A 20,127-nucleotide genomic window follows, 5' to 3' on the forward strand; every position below is an offset into this window, starting at 1 on the left:
CACCTTCCTCCCTCCGCTTCCGGGGAGCCGGGCCGCGCACGCTCCCTGTCACGGCGCCTGCGCGCGGGCCGGGGCCGGCGGACGCGCGTTCCCGGGGCAGCGAGCGTTGGGGAGGCGGGCCGGGTGCGGGGCGGAAGGCGAGTCCCCGGCGGGTACCGAGCGCGGCCGCTGCGGTGAGGAGCGCGAGCCCTGCCTTCCGGTGCGGCCCCATCCTCGTTCCGGGTGGGGCCGGGGATGAGGGGACTTCAGCGCTGGGAGGCGTCTGGGGTGGAGGGGGCCGTGGCAGGCCGGGGGTAGGACGTATCTGGGGTGGAGGGGTCCAGGGGAGGGGAGATCCCAGCACTGGGAGGAGGGGTCCATGGCAGGACCGGGGTAGAGCTGGGAGCGGGGTGTGGGGCTGGGAGGGGGGAGAGAAGCCGAGAGCTGGGACGTGCCTGGGGTGGAGGGCTCCATGGCAGGATGGGGGTGTGAGTTCCCCATCTTTCTTGTTTCTTAAGGAGCCAGTCTGGAGTCAGATATCTTGGCGGTGCGCACCCTGAAAAATACCTAGACAGACAGAAGTGCCTGAAGCCCCGCATAGGCTCCCAGGTGCAGCTGGTAACCGCTTTTTGTGCTACTCATGAGCAGGGCCTGAGGTTTGGCCTCTTTGTGCCAAATTTCAGCCACTCATATCTAGGCTTGGCAAAATTAGATTTTTGTTTATAATTTAGAGGGATAGTGTTGATATTTATTGTGAGCATTTTAAAGATTTTTGTCAATTAAAATTTTTCACAAAATTGTATTTTTTGCTCCCCCCCCCCCCCGTATTTTTATTTGAATGTTCACATTTGGGGTGAAACCAGAGATGGGGGTCAGATAATAGAGGTGTCAGTCAGTAATTAATGACAGTAGACATTGAGATTTAGAAAGTTAAAGCTTTACAACTATTAATACAAATTGTTGGCATCACATGTCAAAATATACAAAGTAAATATCCTTAAATCAACCTGTAATAAATTCAAGTAGTATTTGTCTTACTTTGTAAATTTCAATTATTGATGGAAATATTTTTGTCCATTTCTGTGTGTGCATGGTGAAATTGACATTTATCAACATTTACCAGTAAAAATCTAATCTTTCCATGCCTACTCATATCCTTCACTGTGGCTAATAAAATATCACGTAAGCAGTGTTTTTGCCATTCCAGGAACTGCTGCATGAAGTTATTTATTTCAGTTCGTTTTAAGAGGTTCTCCTTTAAATTATATTTCTCACTGAAAAGGATACTCTATCATAATGTATCTACTGTAGAAGAAATTGGCAGAGTTTATTTTTTCCCCTTCAACTGACCTTATTAAACCTGTGGTAGAAAATATGTATATGAATAATTTTTCTTCTTCTATCACTCAGCTAATATCTATAGTGTTGAGAAGCACTCAAACTCGAATTCTGTTTTCAGGTGCCTAAAATTTTGAGAAAAACTCTTTGATTGAAATATCTCCTGCTTCTAAGCTAAAAGTGTATCTGTGTTTGTGGAGGCAGAAGGAGTGGGGCTTGATAAAATTTTATTCATTTTTAGATCAGTGCGAGGAACTGGATTACTGCTTAAGACCTATTTTTAGATGAAATTTTGCACTCTTACCCAAATGGCTGCTTCTTAAACTTTGGAATGGTCATAGACTTTGTCCTCATAGAGGAAAATGTGCCTTTGACAGGTCATCAATCAGTTTACAAGAACAAAAGACGTTCTGCATATAACAAACTGCATATAACAAATGAGTTTTTCACTGAAATTTTAACAATATGGCAAAAGACGATGTTGCTCTGAACTCTGGTGTACAATGTTAATAGACTAAGGCTTTGTCTACAATGGCAAGTGAATGACAAAACTTTTGTCGTTTAGAGGTGTTAACCCCCCCAAGATAAGTTTTGTCAAGGAAAAGCACTGGTGTGGACAGTGATTTGTTGACAGGACTGCTCTCCTGCCGACAACGCTACCACCACTCATTGTGGGTGGAAGTTTTTTGTCCGCAGGAGAGCTGTCTTCTGCTGACAAACAGTAGCTACACTGCACGCCTTTTAGCAGCACGGCTGTAGGGGCACAGCCATGTGTCGCTAAAAGCTGCGTAGTGTAGACATAGCCTAAAGATAGTTTAGTCTCAATCAGTCTAAATCCTTCTAAAACTCTATGCCCCTCTTTAACATTTTGGACTGTGATTGTGTGTTCATTGCAAATTGCACATGCTTTCAAGAGCATAGCACCAGAGTTCACTGAATCCTAAAGCGTAAGACACTCTGTGTGTGCTGAATTTGACTTTCCTGAGAAACAGTGTATTAGAGGGTGGAAGCTGGGTTATGGTATTCTGGAGGGACCTTGCACAGATACTGCCCCAAATGACACTACTTTCTAATTAAGTTGCCTCCTCCAGCATAAGGCTAAGGCCAGTTGTTTAGAATTTTAGTACAGGAATGTTTGTTCCTGCTGGTAAACTTTTCTTGCACTGTAAACTTTTAGATGGGCAGGGGGGAGAGATAGCTCAGTGGTTTGAGCATTGGCCTGCTAAACCCAGGGTTGTGAGTTCAATCCTTGAGGGGGCCATTTAGGGATCTGGGGCAAAAATTGGGGATTGGTCCTGCTTTGAGCAGGGGGTTGGACTAGATGACCTCCTGAGGTTCCTTCCAACCCTGATGTTATATGATCATCAAATTGGGTTGGATGTGCCAAGAACAAAAATGGTGCATGAGATGCAGAGCTTTCTCTTTCCTGAACACTATGGTTTTTCACTAAGTAAGGCCACTTAGATACATTTATAGTGAAAACAAGAATAAGTTTATTATCAAAGATCAGAGATTCAATGACAGTGAATAAGAATATTGGAAACAAATGGTTACATGTAAAAAAATCATAGTTAAGTTTAGTCTCCAGAAAACCTAACAAGTTAACCTCCTGTCTAAAGAAATTTCTCATACAGAGTTCTTTCCATTGTTTTCAGTCAAGCCTCATTGAGACCCCTCTTTCATGAAGTAAAATTCACTGTCCATTTACTTCCTAGGTGAAGGATGACAGGGTGTCTTCTTTGTCCCCCAAATATATTAGAGCAAACCTTTAATATGCACCTCAAGATAGGGTTCTTACCTCCTCTTTGCTTCTTCCTGTTACTTTTCTCTTTGAAGTTTTTACAGTCCTCATTAGCGTTCAGTTCAAACTGGTGAGAAGAGATCTATTGTCAATTATACAAAAGTAAATTTATATATAAGCAGCCAGCTAGATAAACATTTTTTGTCTAAGGCCAGGTTTACACTAAAAAGTTAAGTAGAACCTTACCTTGCTCAGGGGTGTGAAAAATGCATATCCTTTAACGATGTAGTTAAGCCATCCTAACATCTGGTGTAGACAGCACTAGATTTATGGAAAAATTGATCTGTTGATTTAGCTACTGCCCGTGGTCTGTAGCGAGTGGCTACACTGAGGCCTGGTCTACACTGGAAAATTACATTGGCATATCTATGGCTCTCAGAAGTATGAAAATTCCACACCCCTGAATGGCAGGGTTAAGCTGTCGTTAAGTTCCCATATAGACAGCACTAGGTCGATGGAAGAGTTCATCCATCAATCTACCTACTGCCTCTTGGGGAGGGGGACCACCTACACCCATGGAAGAATCCCTGTAATCAGCATCGGCAGTGTTTACAGTAAAGCGCTAAGCAGCGTAGATGTAGCCTTTCAACTGTAGACAGGCCATGGAGTGCTACAGCTGTGCAACTGTAGCAGGGGTGGCCAAACTTACTGACCCTCCAAGCTGCACATGACAATCTTCAGAAGTTCGAGATTTGGGGCTTTAGCCCCGTGCGAGGCGTCTGCTGGGGCTGAGGGCTTCAGCTCCACTGCTGCTGAAGCCCCAAGACCCCCCTCCCTGCTGGACAGAAGCCCCTACTGCACCACCTCTCTGCAAGGCAGAGGTCCCAAACTCTGCCCCCACCCCCCATCTGGTAGGTGGAGAACGGGGAGTGCGGGTCTCCACGAGCCACGCTTTAACTGTAAAAGAGCTGCATGTGGCTCGCAAGCCACAGTTTGTCCATTCCTGCACTATACGGTTTGAGGGTACACATAGCCTGAGAGAAAACCTGTTTTTCAGCTTTGTTGGTGGTCAGTCCCTAGCCATCTTGTAATTTTCAGTGTATATATAAAATTCCTTATGTAACATCCACACATGACTTTTGCAATATAGATGACTGTTGTGACACCACCTTGTATTTGAGACCTCACGTGATGCTCCTTGGTGAACTAGCATGTGTAAGCCAGACCCAGGAGATCCCTGTAACCCCTCTGCACCCCTTGTTTGTCCTTTGCCTGTTGGCACTAAGAGGTTCCCAGGTCACAGTCATTCTAAACTTACAATTTTAGCCTAGTGATTCAGTTAGTTACAATCACTAAAGGGCATGGACCTGTCATTTTTAGTTGTGGTAGAGTGCCCTGTTCCCTTCTCGTGCTATATAAATGATGACACTCGTGTGCTTATATTAGTAGGACTGCATCCAAGTTTTCACCTTTTTAAATTTTGTTGCTCACAAACAAAGTGCAGTACAGGCTCAATATCAAATATACTGGGCTGTTTATTTAGAGGCCCACTGGGAAATCAAATGGGGTTGCCTAAGCTTACTTAATGAAACCTAAAATTTATCTTCCCTGATGATGATTTTATTGGCAAACTGATTTTGATCTCTTTCCTACTCTTGATGACTTTGGAGAGGTCTAGTCCTCATCTGCCCGTTACTGCTTGCAAGTTCCTTCAATTTACCACAATAAAGCCTAATTATATAGCATGGGAAGTAGGCCGTTTTTCTGGTTCATGTAACGTGATGCTCTTTGGGGCCTATAATCAGTTCAGAGTGTGCTTTTCCCTAATTGTGTCCAAAGAAACAAGGTTTAACAACCCTGTACAGTACAGATTAACTTCTCCTGCCGCCCAGAATGAGATATAGTTGGTGTTAGGTCAGAGATAGACAACAGTTCTGCTTCATAAGTTCTTAGTCAGCCTCATGTCTCTTTATAAAGTAATTCCTTTGGTTCTCAAGCCTCAGGAGAAGCTTAAGTGGTTGAATATGAAAATATAATAGTGAAGACTGCCTCTGATTTTATGCTGCTCTATGGCTTCAGGCAAATCACTTAACCTCTCTTCATGAATTTCCGTAAGGATTTTAATTTTGCTACTTTACATGTTCTGTTAATTAGTTACCTCACAAGGCTGTTGTAAGAATCAATTTTCTAATGTGGGTAAAGTAGCAAAGTTAAAATCCTTCCTATTCTTATAGATAGGGAAATTCAGGAAGAGAGGTTAAGTGATTTGCCTGAAGCCATACACAAGTGGCACAGTCGTAAGAAATAGATTCATACTCCCAATCCCATGCTCAGAATCATTAGTCTAGTGGTCCCCCAACCATTTTCCACTTTGGACACAAAACCCACCATGGTTTTTTGCAGGAATTCCTCCTCTTAATGATGTAATATGACACAGATTTTTTTTTTAATTCTCCTTCCTTTAGCATTTTCTTTGATCCAATTATGGTGAAAAAATGTTCAGAAAAGGGAAAAAACGACACAGCAGCAGCAGCTCCCAAAGCAGTGAAATCAGTACTAAAAGCAAGGTAAGCTGAATTGGGGGTATAGTAAGTTTTTGGGACAGTTTCATTTGCTGTGAACTAATAGTTTGCAGAGAGCTTGGGAACTGGGACTCCTAGCGCTTCCAGTCTCCTTGGCAGCTAACCAGGCGTACAGGATTGTTTCTGGTGGAATGTTATCAAAATCAAACCATCTCCGTAAAATGTTTTAATTTCAATAAATTGACGAATTGACAAAAATTTACATTTTTCTGACCAGCTCTAATCAGAAACCCTTACTGGAACTAAAGCGTTATCAGGTACAGGTTACAGTACATTATTCCTTAAGAACTCAATCCCTCCCCTTTTTTTTTCTTCTGGCTTTCAAGAGGGACGTTTATACTCCTTAACAGAAACTAAATCCTACTATTCTTTAAAAGAAGAGATGCCAATGTAGAAATATTACTGTTTCAGAATTAGAATGGATCTGCACAAAGACAAATCATTGTTTTAATTAGAGATGACAGGTCAGTCAGCTGACTGATACAATATTTATACATGTTGAATTTATTTTGCCTTTTTAATAATAGTTGTAAATTTGGGCGATAGATTAAATTATCAGAGTCTTAGGGAGATTTGCATTCTAAAGAAGAAAAGTCACTTTGCTTGTCAGAGTTAATCTGAATTTCTTTTATGAAATATTTAACCTTTTTTGACCAATAAAGTAACATTTCAAGTCAAATGACTAATTAAGGGGTTTTAGATTGCAAGTCCCTCAGAGTTTGGACTGCATCTTTATTTGTCATGTAGCATCAAGCACACTGATGCTTAATAAATAGTAAATGTTGATAGTTGACTGCCTTGCTATTGGAGTCTTTAATATGATGATGATGATGTTTGCTGAAATAAACATCTTGTTTGCTTTTTTTTTTTTTTGGTCTGTGAAATCAAATAATATCAGAATTAGTTTTTGGTTGTAAGTAGCATGCTGTCCTTCCAACATACAAGCACAAATCCCATTGATGTTGTTAGGAGTCTACTTGGAGACTACTTCAACACCAACAGAACATGAGAGAGGATTTGTACAAAAAAAATATAACTTACTGCTTTTTGTAATGTTGAAGTATTAGTTACTTAGGTTCAGAGGAGAGCCATGAGAGTAACTAAGGATTGGAAAACATGTCATAGTGAAAGACTCAAGGAGCTCAGTCCAGTTAGCTAACAAAGAGAGAAAGTTAAGGGTTGATCTGATCACTGTTTGTATCTTTTGTTTTTGTGAACAAAAATTTGATAATGAGCTCTTTAATCTAGTATACCAAGATATAACAAGATACAGTGGCTGGAAGTTGAAACTAGATAAAGTCAGACTGGGAAAAATGTGCAAATTCTTAATAGTGAGGGTAATTAGCTATTGGAACAATTTACCAGGGTTGTTGTAGATTTTCAGGCACTGGCAGTTTTTAAATCAAGATTGGATATTTTTGTAAAAGAAACACTTTAGTTCTAACAGGAATTATTTGGGAGAATTTCCATAGCCTATGTTACACAGGTGGTCATTTTAGATGATCACAGTGGTTCCTTCTGGCCTTATAATCTATGAATCTTTCAAGAACCTCTAAAATAGCCGTTAAAAGTGAGAATGAGCTTGATTCTTCAGAAGAAGCTAGCCAAATCAAAAACCTTCTCTTTATTTTATACAACAATATTTCTAAAATATTTCTTTCCTATCTTAAAGCGTAAGTCCTCTGATAGCTAATAAATACATTCTGTCTGATAGCCAGTGAATGATGACGTAAATCTTGTAGGGTTTCTGACATGGTTGGCATTTTTTAATATAAATCTCATTGCTAAAGGTCAAGTTATATCAAATATTAGTGACAAACATGCACTTGTCAGTTTCTTAAAGGTTAAGATATTCAGTGTAAGGAAAGGTTTCAGAGTAGCAGCCGTGTTAGTCTGTATCCGCAAAAAGAAAAGGAGGACTTGTGGCACCTTAGAGACTAATACATTTATTTGAGTATAAGCTTTGGTGAGCTACAGCTCACTTCATCAGATGCATGAAAAGAAAGACCATGGACATGAACTTTAAAAAGTTCATTTTCTCTGCTCTTTCTTCCACCTCTCCTCCTTTCCCTGTTTCAAAAACATTTGAAAGCTTTTGAGAGATCCTTGTACAGTTTACATTGGTGTAAATAAGTCAGACTGATACTCTTTCAAGTTTTATTATATTAATCCTTTGGAGAAGTAGGACTTTTTTGGTCATGTTTCACTGTGTTGATTTAATTTCTTTTAAATAGCTCAAGACCATAAAAGTTAGAAGATTATAATGAAGAATGTAGGGGCAGAAAATCTGAAGATAAATTAACATTTTCAATAATTAATTGGCATTTTTATATTTTTTCCCTTTAACAAGTCTGTTGACTCCAGTCTTGGTGGACTTTCCAGATCTAGTACTGTGGCTAGTCTAGATACAGACTCCACTAAAAGTTCAGGTATGTAACCAGTGCTGAGACAGACATGCTTGAAGATGGATTAATTTTATAAAATGTGTGATTGTGTAAGAGTTGGGAGAAGGGAAGAGGTGAGAAAATGTAAATTCACATTGTGTGAATGATGCTTTACACATTTACATGTAGTCAGCTGAGGGCAAACCTATTGGATGGCCCACTTAGTAGCACATGAGCAGCTGCAGTCTAAAACAGAAAGTGATCTTTGGGACTAGAAATGCTGAGAAGGTATACGGAAGTTCAGCGGGAGGTGGAGCAGGACTGTGGAAGGCAAAGGAGGGGAAGAAAACAGGTGCAACAGTAGGGATTGGTTTGAAATAACGGGGTACTGTAGCAGAGCCTCGTGGTTCCTGCCTCTGTTCTGGTCTACAAAACTACTCAGAGACCCTTATGCTGGTCCAACACCTTGTGCAGTTTATTTATAAATGGAGTCCCACCATCTTCATAACATATACAGTTCCTATAACAAGCAGAGGAGAGCAATCTCTCTCTCCCCTTACCGCCTGTTTTCCCCCTTTCCATTTCTATCCTGTACCTATTTGTGGGCTCTGGCTAATGGCTTAATTAGCCTTTCTGCCCTTCCCCACCCACAAATAGAGACAGCTCTGTTTAGTCAGTTCCATTCTGCGTTGCTTGATTGGAGCTGCTGTGAACAAAGTGCTGACTCATCCTTTCTGGCCTAGCACTTTGTCACAGGTATGTATGCTACAGGGATGTGTTGCTGAGAGGAAAGAAGTTTCAGGCTTAGATCCAAAACCCTATGAGGTCTAAAGAGTATTTCTATAGACTTAAGCCTGGTCTACACTATGAATTTATGTTGGATTTAGCAGCGTTAAATCGAATTAACCCTGCACCCTTCCACACAACGAAGCCATTTTTTTCCGACATAAAGGGCTCTTAAAACCGATTTCTGTACTCCTCCCCAACGAGGGAATTAGTGCTGAAATCATCATCACCATTTTGAATTTGGGGTTAGTGTGGACGCAATTCAAAGGTATTGGCCTCCAGGAGCTATCCCACAGTGCACCATTGTGACTGCTCTGGACAGCACTTTGAACTTGGATGAACTGGCCAAGCGTACAGGAAAAGCCCTGGGAACTTTTGAATCTCATTTCCTGTTTGGTCAGGCGAGCTCATCAGCACAGGTGACCATGCAGTCCCCGAATTGAATAAGAGCTCCAGCATGGACCAGATGGGAGGTACTGGATCTGATCACTGTATGGGGAGAGGAATCTGTGCTATCAGAACTATGTTCCAAAAGACGAAATGCCAAAACATTTCAAAAAATCTCCAAGGCCATGAGGGACAGAGGCTACGACAGGGACGCAACACAGTGCCGCGTGAAACTTAAGGAGCTCAGACAAGCATACCAGAAAACCAAAGAATCAAACAGACACTCCGGGACAGAGCCCCAAACATGCTGCTTCTACACTGAGCTGCATGCAATTCTAGGGGGGGCCGCCACCACTACCCCACCCCTGTCCATGGACTCTGATGATGGGGTACTCTCCACCATGCCTGAGGATTTTGCGGACAGGGAAGATGAGGAGGAGGATGACGACAAGCTTGAGGAGAGCACACAGTTCTCCCCAACAGCCAGGATCTTTTTATCACACTGACTGAAATACCCTCCCAACCCAACCAAGCCGGAGAAGGGACCTCTGGTGAGTGTACATTTTTAAATATAATACATGTTTAAAAAACACTTGCTTTTATATGATTAAGTAGCCCTGAGGACTTAGGATGCATTCGTGGTCGGTACAGCTACTGGAAAAGTCTGTTAACATGTCTGGGGATGGAGCGGAAATCCTCCAGAGACATTTCCATGAAGGTCTCCTGGAGGTACTCTAAAAGCCTTTGCAGAAGGTTTCTGGGGAGAGCAGCCTTATTCCGTCCTCCATGGTAGGACACTTTACCACGCCATGCTAGTAGCAAGTAATCTGGTATCACTGCATGACAAAGCCTGGCAGTGTATGGTCCCAGTGTTTGCTGGCATTCAAGCAACATCCATTCTTTATCTCTGTGTTATCCTCAGGAGCGTGATATCGTTCATGGTAACCTGGTTGAAATAGGGGAATTTAATTAAGGGGACATCTAGAGGCGGCCGTTCCTACTGGGCTGTTTGCCTGTGGCTGAAAAGAAATCCTCCCTGCAGTTAGCCGGGCAGGGGGGGATTGGCGCTGAGCTGTTCACGTTTGGCTCGCAGGGATCTTCCCTGATACCAGCCATGCAGTAGGGGGAGGGGTAAAGCGATCATCCCAGAGAATTGGATAGAGGGGGGGTTAGTTTGGTTTCTGATGCTGCACGTTAAACAGGAACACTGCAGCACTAAATGGCCAACTCAACATGCTTTGGTTGGTATGGGAGAGGAGGGCGCTGCTGTTATGAAGGTTGGAGAAGCCGAAAGACTATGCCTTACCAAAGCCGCAGGCACTCAATATACGATGCAAAATGCGACCTTGTACCAAAATCACGTGCTATGTAATGTGAATAGTGTTGTTCACCATGAAAGAGTATAGCTATTGTTCTGTAAAATGTATCTTTTTAAATACTTCACTCCCTTTTTTTCCTCCAGCAGCTGCAAATGTTTCAAGCCTCCCTCCTCCGTCCCAGAGGCTATCTCAGATAAGGCAGCGAAAAAAAACGCACGTGCAATGAAATGTTCTCTGACCTCATGCAGTTGTCCAGCACTGACAGAGCTCAGCAGAATGCGTGGAGGGACACAATTGCAGAGTACAGGAAGGTGGCCAATGAATGTGAGGAGAGGTGGTGGCAGGAATATCAGAGGAGGCATGAGGCAACGCTGGGGCTACTGCGGGATCAAATGGATATGCTCTGGCGTCTGGTGGAGGTTCATGAACGGCAGCAGGATCAAAGACTGCCGCTGCAGCCCCTGTTTAACCGCCCTCCCTCCTCCCCAAGTTCTATCCTCTCCTCACCCAGATGCTCAAGAACGTGGGCGGGGGAGGCTCCAGGCACCCAACCACTCCACCCCAGTGGACAGCCCAAGCAACAGAAGGCTGTCATTCAACAAGTTTTAAAGTGGCCTTTTCCTTCCCTCCTACCCTCCTCCCACACCCCACCTAGGCTACCTTGTGAGTTATCTCCCTATTTTTATAATCAATTTAATAAACACATGTTTTTTAAACGATAGTGACTTTATTTCCTTTGTAAGCCACCCACCCTCCCCCCTTCGATCACAGCTTGCTTGCAGAGAATTTACAGGCAACCAAGGGGGTGGATTTTCATCAAGAAGAAACAAACACCCTGGCCAGTCATGAAACGGGTTTTCAAAGCTTCTCTGATGCGCCATGCTTCCTGCTGTGCTCTTCTAACTGCCCTTGTGTCTGGCTGCATGTATTCAGCAGCCAGGCAATTTGCCTCAAACTCCCACCACGCCATAAACGTCTTCCCCCTTACTCTCACAGAGATTGTGGAGCACACAGCAAGCAGCAATAACAATGGGAATATTGGTTTCGCTGAGGTCTGAGCGAGTCAGTTAACTGTGCCAGCAATCCTTTAAACATCCAAATGCACATTCTACTACCATTCTGCACTTGCTCAGCCTATAGTTGAACAGCTCCTTACTACTGTCCAAGGTGCCTGTGTACGGCTTCATGAGCCAGGGCATTCAGGCGTAGGCTGGGTTCCCAAGGATAACTATAGGCATTTCAAGATTCCCAATAGTTATTTTCTGGTCTGGGAAGTAAATCCCTTCCTGCAGCTGTTTAAACAGATGGGAGTTCTTGAAGACGCGAGCGTTATGAACCTTTCCCGGCCATCCCACGTTGACGTTGGTGAAATGTCCCTTGTGATCCACCAGTGCTTGCAGCACCTTGAAAAGTACCCCTTGTGGTTTATGTACTGGATGCCGTGGTGCTCCGGTGCCAAGATAGGGATATGCGTTCCATCTATAGCCCCACCACAGTTAGGGAATCACATTGCAGCAAAGTATGACCTGCACATTTCCCACTACCTTTGATAGCAGCAGCTCAATGATTGCGTTGGCTCCTTGTATCACAGCAAGGATGTGCCCAGTCCAAATTGATTCCCGACTGACCGGTAGCTGTCTGGTATTGCAAGCTTCCACAGGGCTATTGCCACATGCTTGTGAACTGTGAGGGCTGCTCATCTGATATTCTTGCACTTCAGGGCAGGGGAAAGCAAGTCACAAAGTTCCATGAAAGTGCCCTTACGCATGCAAAAGTTTCAGAGCCACTGGGAATCATCCCAAACCTGCAACACTATGCCGTCCCACCACTCTGTGCTTGTTTCCCGTGCCCAGAATTGCGTTCCACAGCATGAGCCTGCCGCAGTAACACCATGATCTCCAAATTGCCGGGGACCGTGGTTTTAGAGAAATCAGTGTTCCTGTCTTCATCACCGCGCTGCCGTCGCCTTCTCGCCTGCTTTTTCAGGTGGTGGTTCTGCATAAACTGCACGATAATGCAGGAGGTGTTTACAATCGTCATAACTGCTGCGGTGAGCTGAACGGGATCCTTGCTTGCCATGCTATGGCATCTGCTCGGGCAATCTAGGGAAAAGGGTGCAAAATGATTGTCTGCTGTTGCTTTCACGGAGGGAGGGAGGGTTGACTGACGACATTTACCCATAACCACCCAGGACAAATTTTTGGCCCCATCAGGCATTGGGAGCTCAGCCCAGAATTCCAATGGGCAGCGGGGACTGTGGGAACTGTGGAATAGCTACCCACAGTGCACTGCTCGGAATGTCGACGCTTGCCACGGTACTGTGGACGCACACCGCCGAATTAATGTGCTTAGTGTGGACGCATGCACTCGACTTTATACAATCTGTGCCCAAAAATCGACTTCTGTAAAATCAGAGTGTAGACATGGCCTTACTGGGCTTTGGATAAAGCCCTCAGCCCAGGGAACTGGCTTCTCATTGTGCTTCTTCATTAGATACATAATCACTGAAAGAGGAAATACTTAATGCTCGTATTCACAAAATGTTTAACAGGATACTACAATACCAAAAAGAACATTCACTTCTCTGAAGGCAAAACGATAGTTCAGTGTCAAATGTGTTCCCCAGAGTCTGTGTCTCTATATGCCACAGTAAAAAGCGGGCTGTGTCCACACTGCAGTGTGTAGCTCCATCTGTCAGAGAAAGGCTCTGGCAGAGAAGAGGTAGCAGGGAAAGGCTTCTGCAGCTCCCTGCTACCAGAGACTTTCACTGCAATTGGTTTCACTTTTCAGTTCTTATGTACCAGCTAAATGCTCCACTCTTGGGTCTCAACATGGCTGCGGGTGGGGAAGAGATGTATAAATCCAATTGAAAATTCTTGTTTTGTAAGCTATGGTTAGCTCTTGTACATTAAAAAAATAAATAAATCTTGGGTTTAAGTTACCCAACTTTTTTGTTCAAGTAGACCATACTTTATGGTAGACTCTCACGTCATCACATTTTGCTCTGTACCAAAGACCATTCTGTGATAGCACACTAAAGAATCAGCCCATCAGACAAAGACAAATAACACAAAAGCGTTAGGTGTCTTTGCTACCCTTCTTGTTTTATAAATTGTTTCAGTGGGGAGATCGAGTGTTTGAGCCAAGGGAGCAAAAGATTATTCAAAATTAATAGATTAAAAAAGACCAAAGGGACTTTCCATTATCAAAAGAACAATAGACGTTACTACTTAAGTAGAACAGTTCTTTGAATTTACAATTCTTTTCTTATAGGACAAAGCAACAGTAATTCAGATACCTGTGCAGAATTTAGAGTTAAATATGTTGGTGCCATTGAAAAACTGAAACTTGATGAGAGCAAGAGTCTGGAGGGGCCATTGGACTTGATAAATTACATAGATGTGGCACAGGTAAGAGAAAAAACATACAAATAAGTCAAAACATTTTAAACCAGTATGTTTCTTCCTACTGTGTATTTATCATATGATCAAATGTCCTTCTTCTGAAGTGCCTTGAACTGTACAAATAATTTACTGTATTAAAGCGTTCACCCTGCATGCTCAGAGTTCAACAACTGCCAAGCTACCTCCTGGTTAGTAGTTGAAGGGTATACCTCAGAAAAACAAATGGCTACTGCAGGAAGCAGTGTTGTTGACACAAAAGCCTGAGGCATGACTGAACAAATATCATCAGGGGTTTGCTGGTGGCAGAAAGCTACAGTTCCAAAGAGTCAGTCTCCAGCCCTTGTGGCAGTATCCATGAAAGAAGACTACTTATGCCAACCTTTCTCAACAGAGAGGAAATTTTCAGCTGAGGAATAAAAGCGAGAGCCTGACCACTCATGGCCATTTATAATTCCATTGTGTTAAGAGAGCTGTGATGATCTTTGTAGTGTCAAAAAGAATAAAAACAAGCTTTTATTTAAAAAAAAAATGGTCAGGGTTCCTTTACAAGGTCAATACTTGAATTCCTAAATGCCAGTTTATATTCTAGAAATTAGATATTGCAAGTATAGCATATGTGCTGGTAGCACTCAGCCATGTACAAAAGTGTTCCTAATGTTGCACAAGCTTTGCCAATATGAGCATCAGTGCACTAGGATGGAGCAACTATCAACATTCCTCTGCCTGCACTGTTTGTCCCTGAAACAGTACGCTGCTAGTGTAGCTGGGCCATAGAACAAACACAAAGGAAGGGACTGTAGAAAACCTCATTCTCCATAAAAAGTTCCCTTCTCAATCCTGAATAACTAAAAGAAACGTAGTGTTCTCCATCATATCCAGGAGTGTTTAAAGAGGAAAACCCTTTGTGGTGAACAGCCCCATTAATGGTAATATTCCAGTAGTCTGAAATATAATTAAAACAGAGAAAATGCAGGTTTTGTAATGAATATCTTCATTATTTATGTCCTTCTCTATACACTTAACACTTTTTTTGTTTCTCTCCAAAGCAAGATGGAAAGTTACCTTTTGTTCCAGTTGAAGAAGAGTTCATTATGGGAGTTTCTAAGTACGGTATTAAAGTCTCAACATCTGATCAGTATGTAAGTGTGTCTCTTCATAAAGGGCTTTATTTGGTGGAAGATGAATTGTGGGCAACTCTGGGAAAGGCAACTCTGGGAAAGACATTTATCAGTGCCCTGATGAGTTTGCAGTTAAAGGACACTGGATGACCCAGTAATTCTTTTCCATTTCAAAACTTCCGATTTTCTGATTTCAGAGTAAGACTCCAATTTTTGTTTTGAAGCTAAAACAGAGGGACAGGATATTCTTGCCTTTCTAGCAAAACTGCCTCAGATCTTCTCTTCAGAACATAGTCTGTACTCTCCTTCTCGTGCATGAGTGACTTGGGGTTCTTGGCTTCTCCTTCAGGGGCAAGTGAGAATTCCAAACAAAAAACAAAACAGTCTTTCACCCTCCCTGTTTTTAGTAATTTTTATCCTGCTGGTGGTTCTCTTGCCCTCCTTTGGTAAAAGTCTCTAACCATGATGACCAAGGCTGATCCAGCAGATTCAATATTTTCTGGGTTATAAGTTCAATTCCTTCCCTCCCCCCACACTAGGGTCTGTCTTGGTCTTTGCTGGATGAGGTGGTTATGGAAGGGGGTGGTCTTCCACCCTCATAAATCCCATCTTTCAGCCCCTAAACAAGAGCACATGTCCACTCCAGGCCTCAAGCCTCACACTGCCTCTTCATTGTCTCGATGTTCCTTATGCATGCTGTCTCCCCTCTTCTTGTTCTAGCCTTAGTCCCATCTGTACGAAGTCAGCTCTTTGAGTGCTTCTGTTCCATTCTAGTCTGTCTTGAAGCAATTCCTCAGAAACGCCACAGCTAACCCCATCCTTTTGTATGACATCCATCCATCTAGTTTTGGGTCTTCCAACCCTTCTCTTACCCTCCCCTTCTGAGTTTAATACCCTATTTCCTATATATTCTTCCCATCTTCTTTTCACATGCCCAAGCCATGTAAGCCTGGATTCCTTCAGTTTTTCTATCATTGATACCAACTTCGTACTTCCCCTAATGTGCTCTGTCCAAACATGGTCCACCCTTGCAATTCCAAGTCTCCATCTTCACATTTACATTTCCACTGTATTTAAGATCTGCTCCTGTTTCTTCCTCAGTGCCCAGTATTCAGAGCCATACAAAAGCACAGGCCTAATTACCATCTTGTAGCTTTTACTTTTCATTTTGATAGGCATTCTCCTATTGCAGATCACTCTGCTCACTTCTCTCTGTTTAGTCCATGCCTTTCCTGCTCTGTTTATAAGTTCATTGTTGAGTTCATCAATATCCTGTAGTATCAAACCTAGGTACGCTATAACTTTGGTAGTTCTGGCCCCCCAGACATAGTCTGTTTCTTCCTCCGAGATATCTTCAAATCTGCAGACCAAATGCGGTTTTATTTCTGCTGATTTTCATGCCATTTGTTTCAAATACGCATCTCCATCTCTCTAAATCTTCTTCCAATTCCTCTTGCTCTCCCCCATAAGCACATCATCTGCAAAACGCATGCACTAGGGTGTCACTCTCTGGATGGTTATTGTAAGTGCATTGAGCATTTGCTTGTTCCCCTACAGAGAGTACCCTTTAGTACTCACCATTTCTGCCAAAAAACCCAGACCCTTTTCCAGGGTTCTTCTGCTGCCCGCCTTTAGGTTTCCCCAGCTTCCCCAAAGTATCTCCCCAGATCCCTTCATGAAAGTTCCTACTCCAGGTCTTTTCTCAGCCTGGTCTCCTAACTGAGCATACCTTGCCGTATGCATAGTCCTAAATTCGAGTCACATGGTTCCCTTTAGGCTCCTCTGGGAACCACAGCCATTCTAAATGCCTGGCCTTAGAAGGTCAAGCCCTAATAACAATCACATTGGCAGGTAACAACCTTGTTACAAGAACAATAAGTATTACTGCTACAGTTAGCTACTTTTAAAGAAAACCAGAAAGCTTCCTTCACTCTTTTCAAAGAATCATTTGTTTCTGTTGTCTAGGCGGAAATGCAGTATTTGTGACCTAAACATATAATCTCACTGCAGTCATTCTACATTCATACCTCTCACTGAAGTCAGTAGGTATTTCACATGCAGGAGTATGTTTATTTGGTCACGTTTGTTGAAAGTACTTAGAGATAAGGATCTCTAACTTTAAAGCCTTTTATCCATCCCTCTGCTGGCTTCAGCCTGAAAGCATGAGACAAGATGACAGACATCCATGATTAAGCCAGCTTGCGCTGGCTCCTTTCTGTGATATTGCATTACATACTCTTTAGACAAATTCTGGCCCCTGAATGTCACCCATTGACATCAATTTGTATTTTATTTAGACCACTTAGCAGCTATCACTCCTTCATAAAGATCCAGCTACAATGTAGACTGTATTAATGCAGATATAGTTTGTAGAATAAATTAAGACTCTTTTATTTTAATAGTCTGAGTCTAAAGCTTCATCACGATTTATAGCAACCAAAAATGTTCTTAGATATGTAAGAATGGGATAGACAGGGACATGTTCCCTATCCTGAACAGCTTCAAATCTAATTAAAAATACTGACAAACAGCAGCGGGATAACAAGATATTTCCCCCCTCCCCCCAATGTATTTGGTCCTGCCAAATTTGTGTGTTGTATCTTGGTCGTGTGCTAAACTGCTACTAGTTTGGTTATTTGTTGTTTTTAAATCTTTTCCTATTGCCCTCATTTGAAGATTCAAAATGTTACGGGGGTAATCTAAGGAAATGTTACCAGGGACAGTGGGAGTGTTTGTCTTCTGTAAACAAGTGCACAGAGCGAGAGAGTATTCTTTAGAAAGAAATGTTCAAAGGATTTGGTAAAAAGCAGCTTATGCAGTAGTGAAAGCATGCAGAAAATTTCAGTGTCTGTGCACTGTTTTAGAATAACTAATTTGCCATATTGTTGTAGGATGTTTTACATAGACATGCTCTGTATTTAATTGTGCGGATGGTCTGCTACGATGATGGTCTGGGAGCAGGAAAGAGTTTATTGGCTTTGAAGACGACAGATGCAAGTTATGAAGAATACAGTCTCTGGGTGTATCAGTGTAATAGTTTGGTAAGAATTCATGTTTATGGTTCTTAATTTAGGTACCAATACATTTTGAGGTCTAACTTCATTACCTCCAAGCTTCATACTTAAAAATACCATGTTCTAACAGCACAGAAACCCAGTGGTAACATTCTGCTCTGTTGTATGGGACAGCCTAGATGTAGCTCCTCTTGCATAATCACAGCCTTCTGGCAGTTGAAGGGTTAACTGGTTTCACAGGGAATAAATGGCTCCACATTTAAGGAGAAAAATCATAGACTGCACTGGATTAACTTTGTTTGAGACTTACTACCTTTACTGCTCTAAAATTACAAAGGAATCATATGATCAGCCTTTTCCTTAGTTCTTTAGGTAGTATCCCTTGGAGTATGCTATTCTCCCATCCGTATGGCTAATAGTTGTACTCCCTAAAAATCAGTAAAAAAGGATGTATTGGCAACAAAGGGAGTTGTGTTCAGTTGTCTTCAACTGGTAAGATGTTGACTATAACATGAGAAACTTCTAGGCAAAAGCCTATTTAAATCAGTGAAGCAATTACAGCAATCTGGTGTGCATTGCCTGACCGCTGGTAAAGACTGTGGTTAGAGAGCACTTCAATTTGTATACATTCAAATACAACAGCCTCTTTCCCTCTTCATGTTAGCTCTGCTGGAGGAACACAGCAACCATTTCAGTGGCACTTTGCATTCAGTCCACAGTTAGGCATTATATTACCATAGGAGGAGTTTGGGCTCCTCCTTTGGTATATTAAGGAAAGCAGGAGATGAGATAGTGCCAGAGTATCATGGTAGTATATGCTTTCTAGTCTCCATGCAACCAACTCTTCAGATGGTTTGGCAAAGGCATAAGGAAGCAAGTGGAGTAGCTTTAGGACGATGGTTACATAAACATAGGGTATGTCTATACTACCCGCCGGCTTGGCGGGCAGCGATCGATTTATCGTGTCTAGTCTGGACATGATAAATCAACCCTTGAGCGCTCTCCCGTCGACTCCTGTAAGCCAGCGCTGCGAGAGGCGCAGGTGGAGTCGATGGGGCAGCAGCAGCAGTCGACTCACCGTAGTGAAGACACCGCGGTGAGTAGGTTCAAGTACGTCGACTTCAGCTACATTATTCACATAGCTGAAGTTGCTTAACTTCGATCAATTCCCCTAGACCAGGGCACAGATAAGACTAAAAATTGTCTTTCTTCACGCCAAAGTTAATTTAAAACAGATGTCTGCAGGCATAACTGCAAACAATAGAATTTCACACACAGCCCTCCTGTTTCATTCTGTATAAGCACTGAAAAATTTTTGTAGATCATATTCTGCTTGAAGTTTAACAGATGGGAGTTTTTGCTGAAGTACTACATCATGTAATAGGCAGAGCACTTAGGTAAATGCTAGTGAAAATGTAACTATCAATACTTTATGCTTTTGAGCACAATTAACTGATTTTTATTGTATTATACACTGTAGGAACAAGCACAAGCTATTTGCAAAGTGTTATCAACAGCCTTTGACTCAGTTTTAACCTCAGAGAAGTCTTGAATTTCTGCAGCTGTGTGTCATGGTACAGTACAAGAAGCCTTCATGCTGGGAGGAAGTTCTGCTCCCTTTTGGGACTATAAGCACTGACCAAGCATTTCAGAGTGGAATAGAGGTGAGCCTTTAACTGCCTGAAGAAGGATCATTAACACTGTGCAAAGGAGAACAGTAGAACTTTGTAAATAGGACAGAAGTTATTTTGATATGTGCCCTGGTGAGTGACAATTGGAAACCCACAGCCCAACTAAGATTTACCTGAAGAAGTCATTGCAGGGTATCGCTGATCTTACATTTCAGTTAATATAAAACCATGAACAGTTAATTTTATACTGCACATGAAGTTTGTACCGAATAGCGTTTTGTACATGAATGTAAATATTGCAGGACTGCAAAATAAAAGTTGGACACTTGCCTCAAATACAGTCTAGGAAACCGTCAAAGCATTGAGGGCATCTTTGTTTACATAGCATTGTTTAGAACACACAACAGCAGTAGTCAAATGGGAATTCATTTCACTTAAAGTCGG

The 20,127-nt window shown here is 42.4% G+C and overlaps 1 protein-coding gene and 1 long non-coding RNA gene across 7 annotated transcripts; both read left to right on the forward strand.

Moving 5' to 3' along the window:
- Nucleotides 1–59: 59 nt before the first annotated feature.
- ITGB1BP1 (integrin subunit beta 1 binding protein 1) lies at nucleotides 60–20,019 on the forward strand. Of its 6 annotated transcripts, none has more exons than XM_048845464.2 (8): nucleotides 60–199; nucleotides 498–597; nucleotides 5,524–5,625; nucleotides 7,991–8,069; nucleotides 13,790–13,926; nucleotides 14,967–15,059; nucleotides 17,930–18,079; nucleotides 19,533–20,019. In XM_048845464.2, the coding sequence occupies exons 3-8, from the start codon at nucleotides 5,554–5,556 to the stop codon at nucleotides 19,602–19,604; spliced, it is 603 nt and encodes a 200-aa protein (XP_048701421.1). In that variant the 5' UTR covers nucleotides 60–199; nucleotides 498–597; nucleotides 5,524–5,553; the 3' UTR covers nucleotides 19,605–20,019. The 6 variants fall into 6 exon arrangements, with proteins under 6 accessions (XP_048701421.1, XP_048701425.1, XP_048701424.1 ...); XM_048845468.2 differs by having other exon boundaries at nucleotides 498–588; XM_048845463.2 differs by having other exon boundaries at nucleotides 61–173.
- On the forward strand, nucleotides 9,441–11,235 carry LOC142071505 (uncharacterized). The gene is made up of 2 exons (XR_012667561.1): nucleotides 9,441–9,748; nucleotides 10,660–11,235. It is a non-coding gene; the product is annotated as an uncharacterized LOC142071505 (long non-coding RNA).
- Nucleotides 20,020–20,127: the final 108 nt, after the last annotated feature.

This window comes from Caretta caretta, chromosome 3 (assembly GCF_965140235.1).
Source record: "Caretta caretta isolate rCarCar2 chromosome 3, rCarCar1.hap1, whole genome shotgun sequence".
NCBI classification, from domain to species: Eukaryota; Metazoa; Chordata; order Testudines; family Cheloniidae; genus Caretta; species Caretta caretta.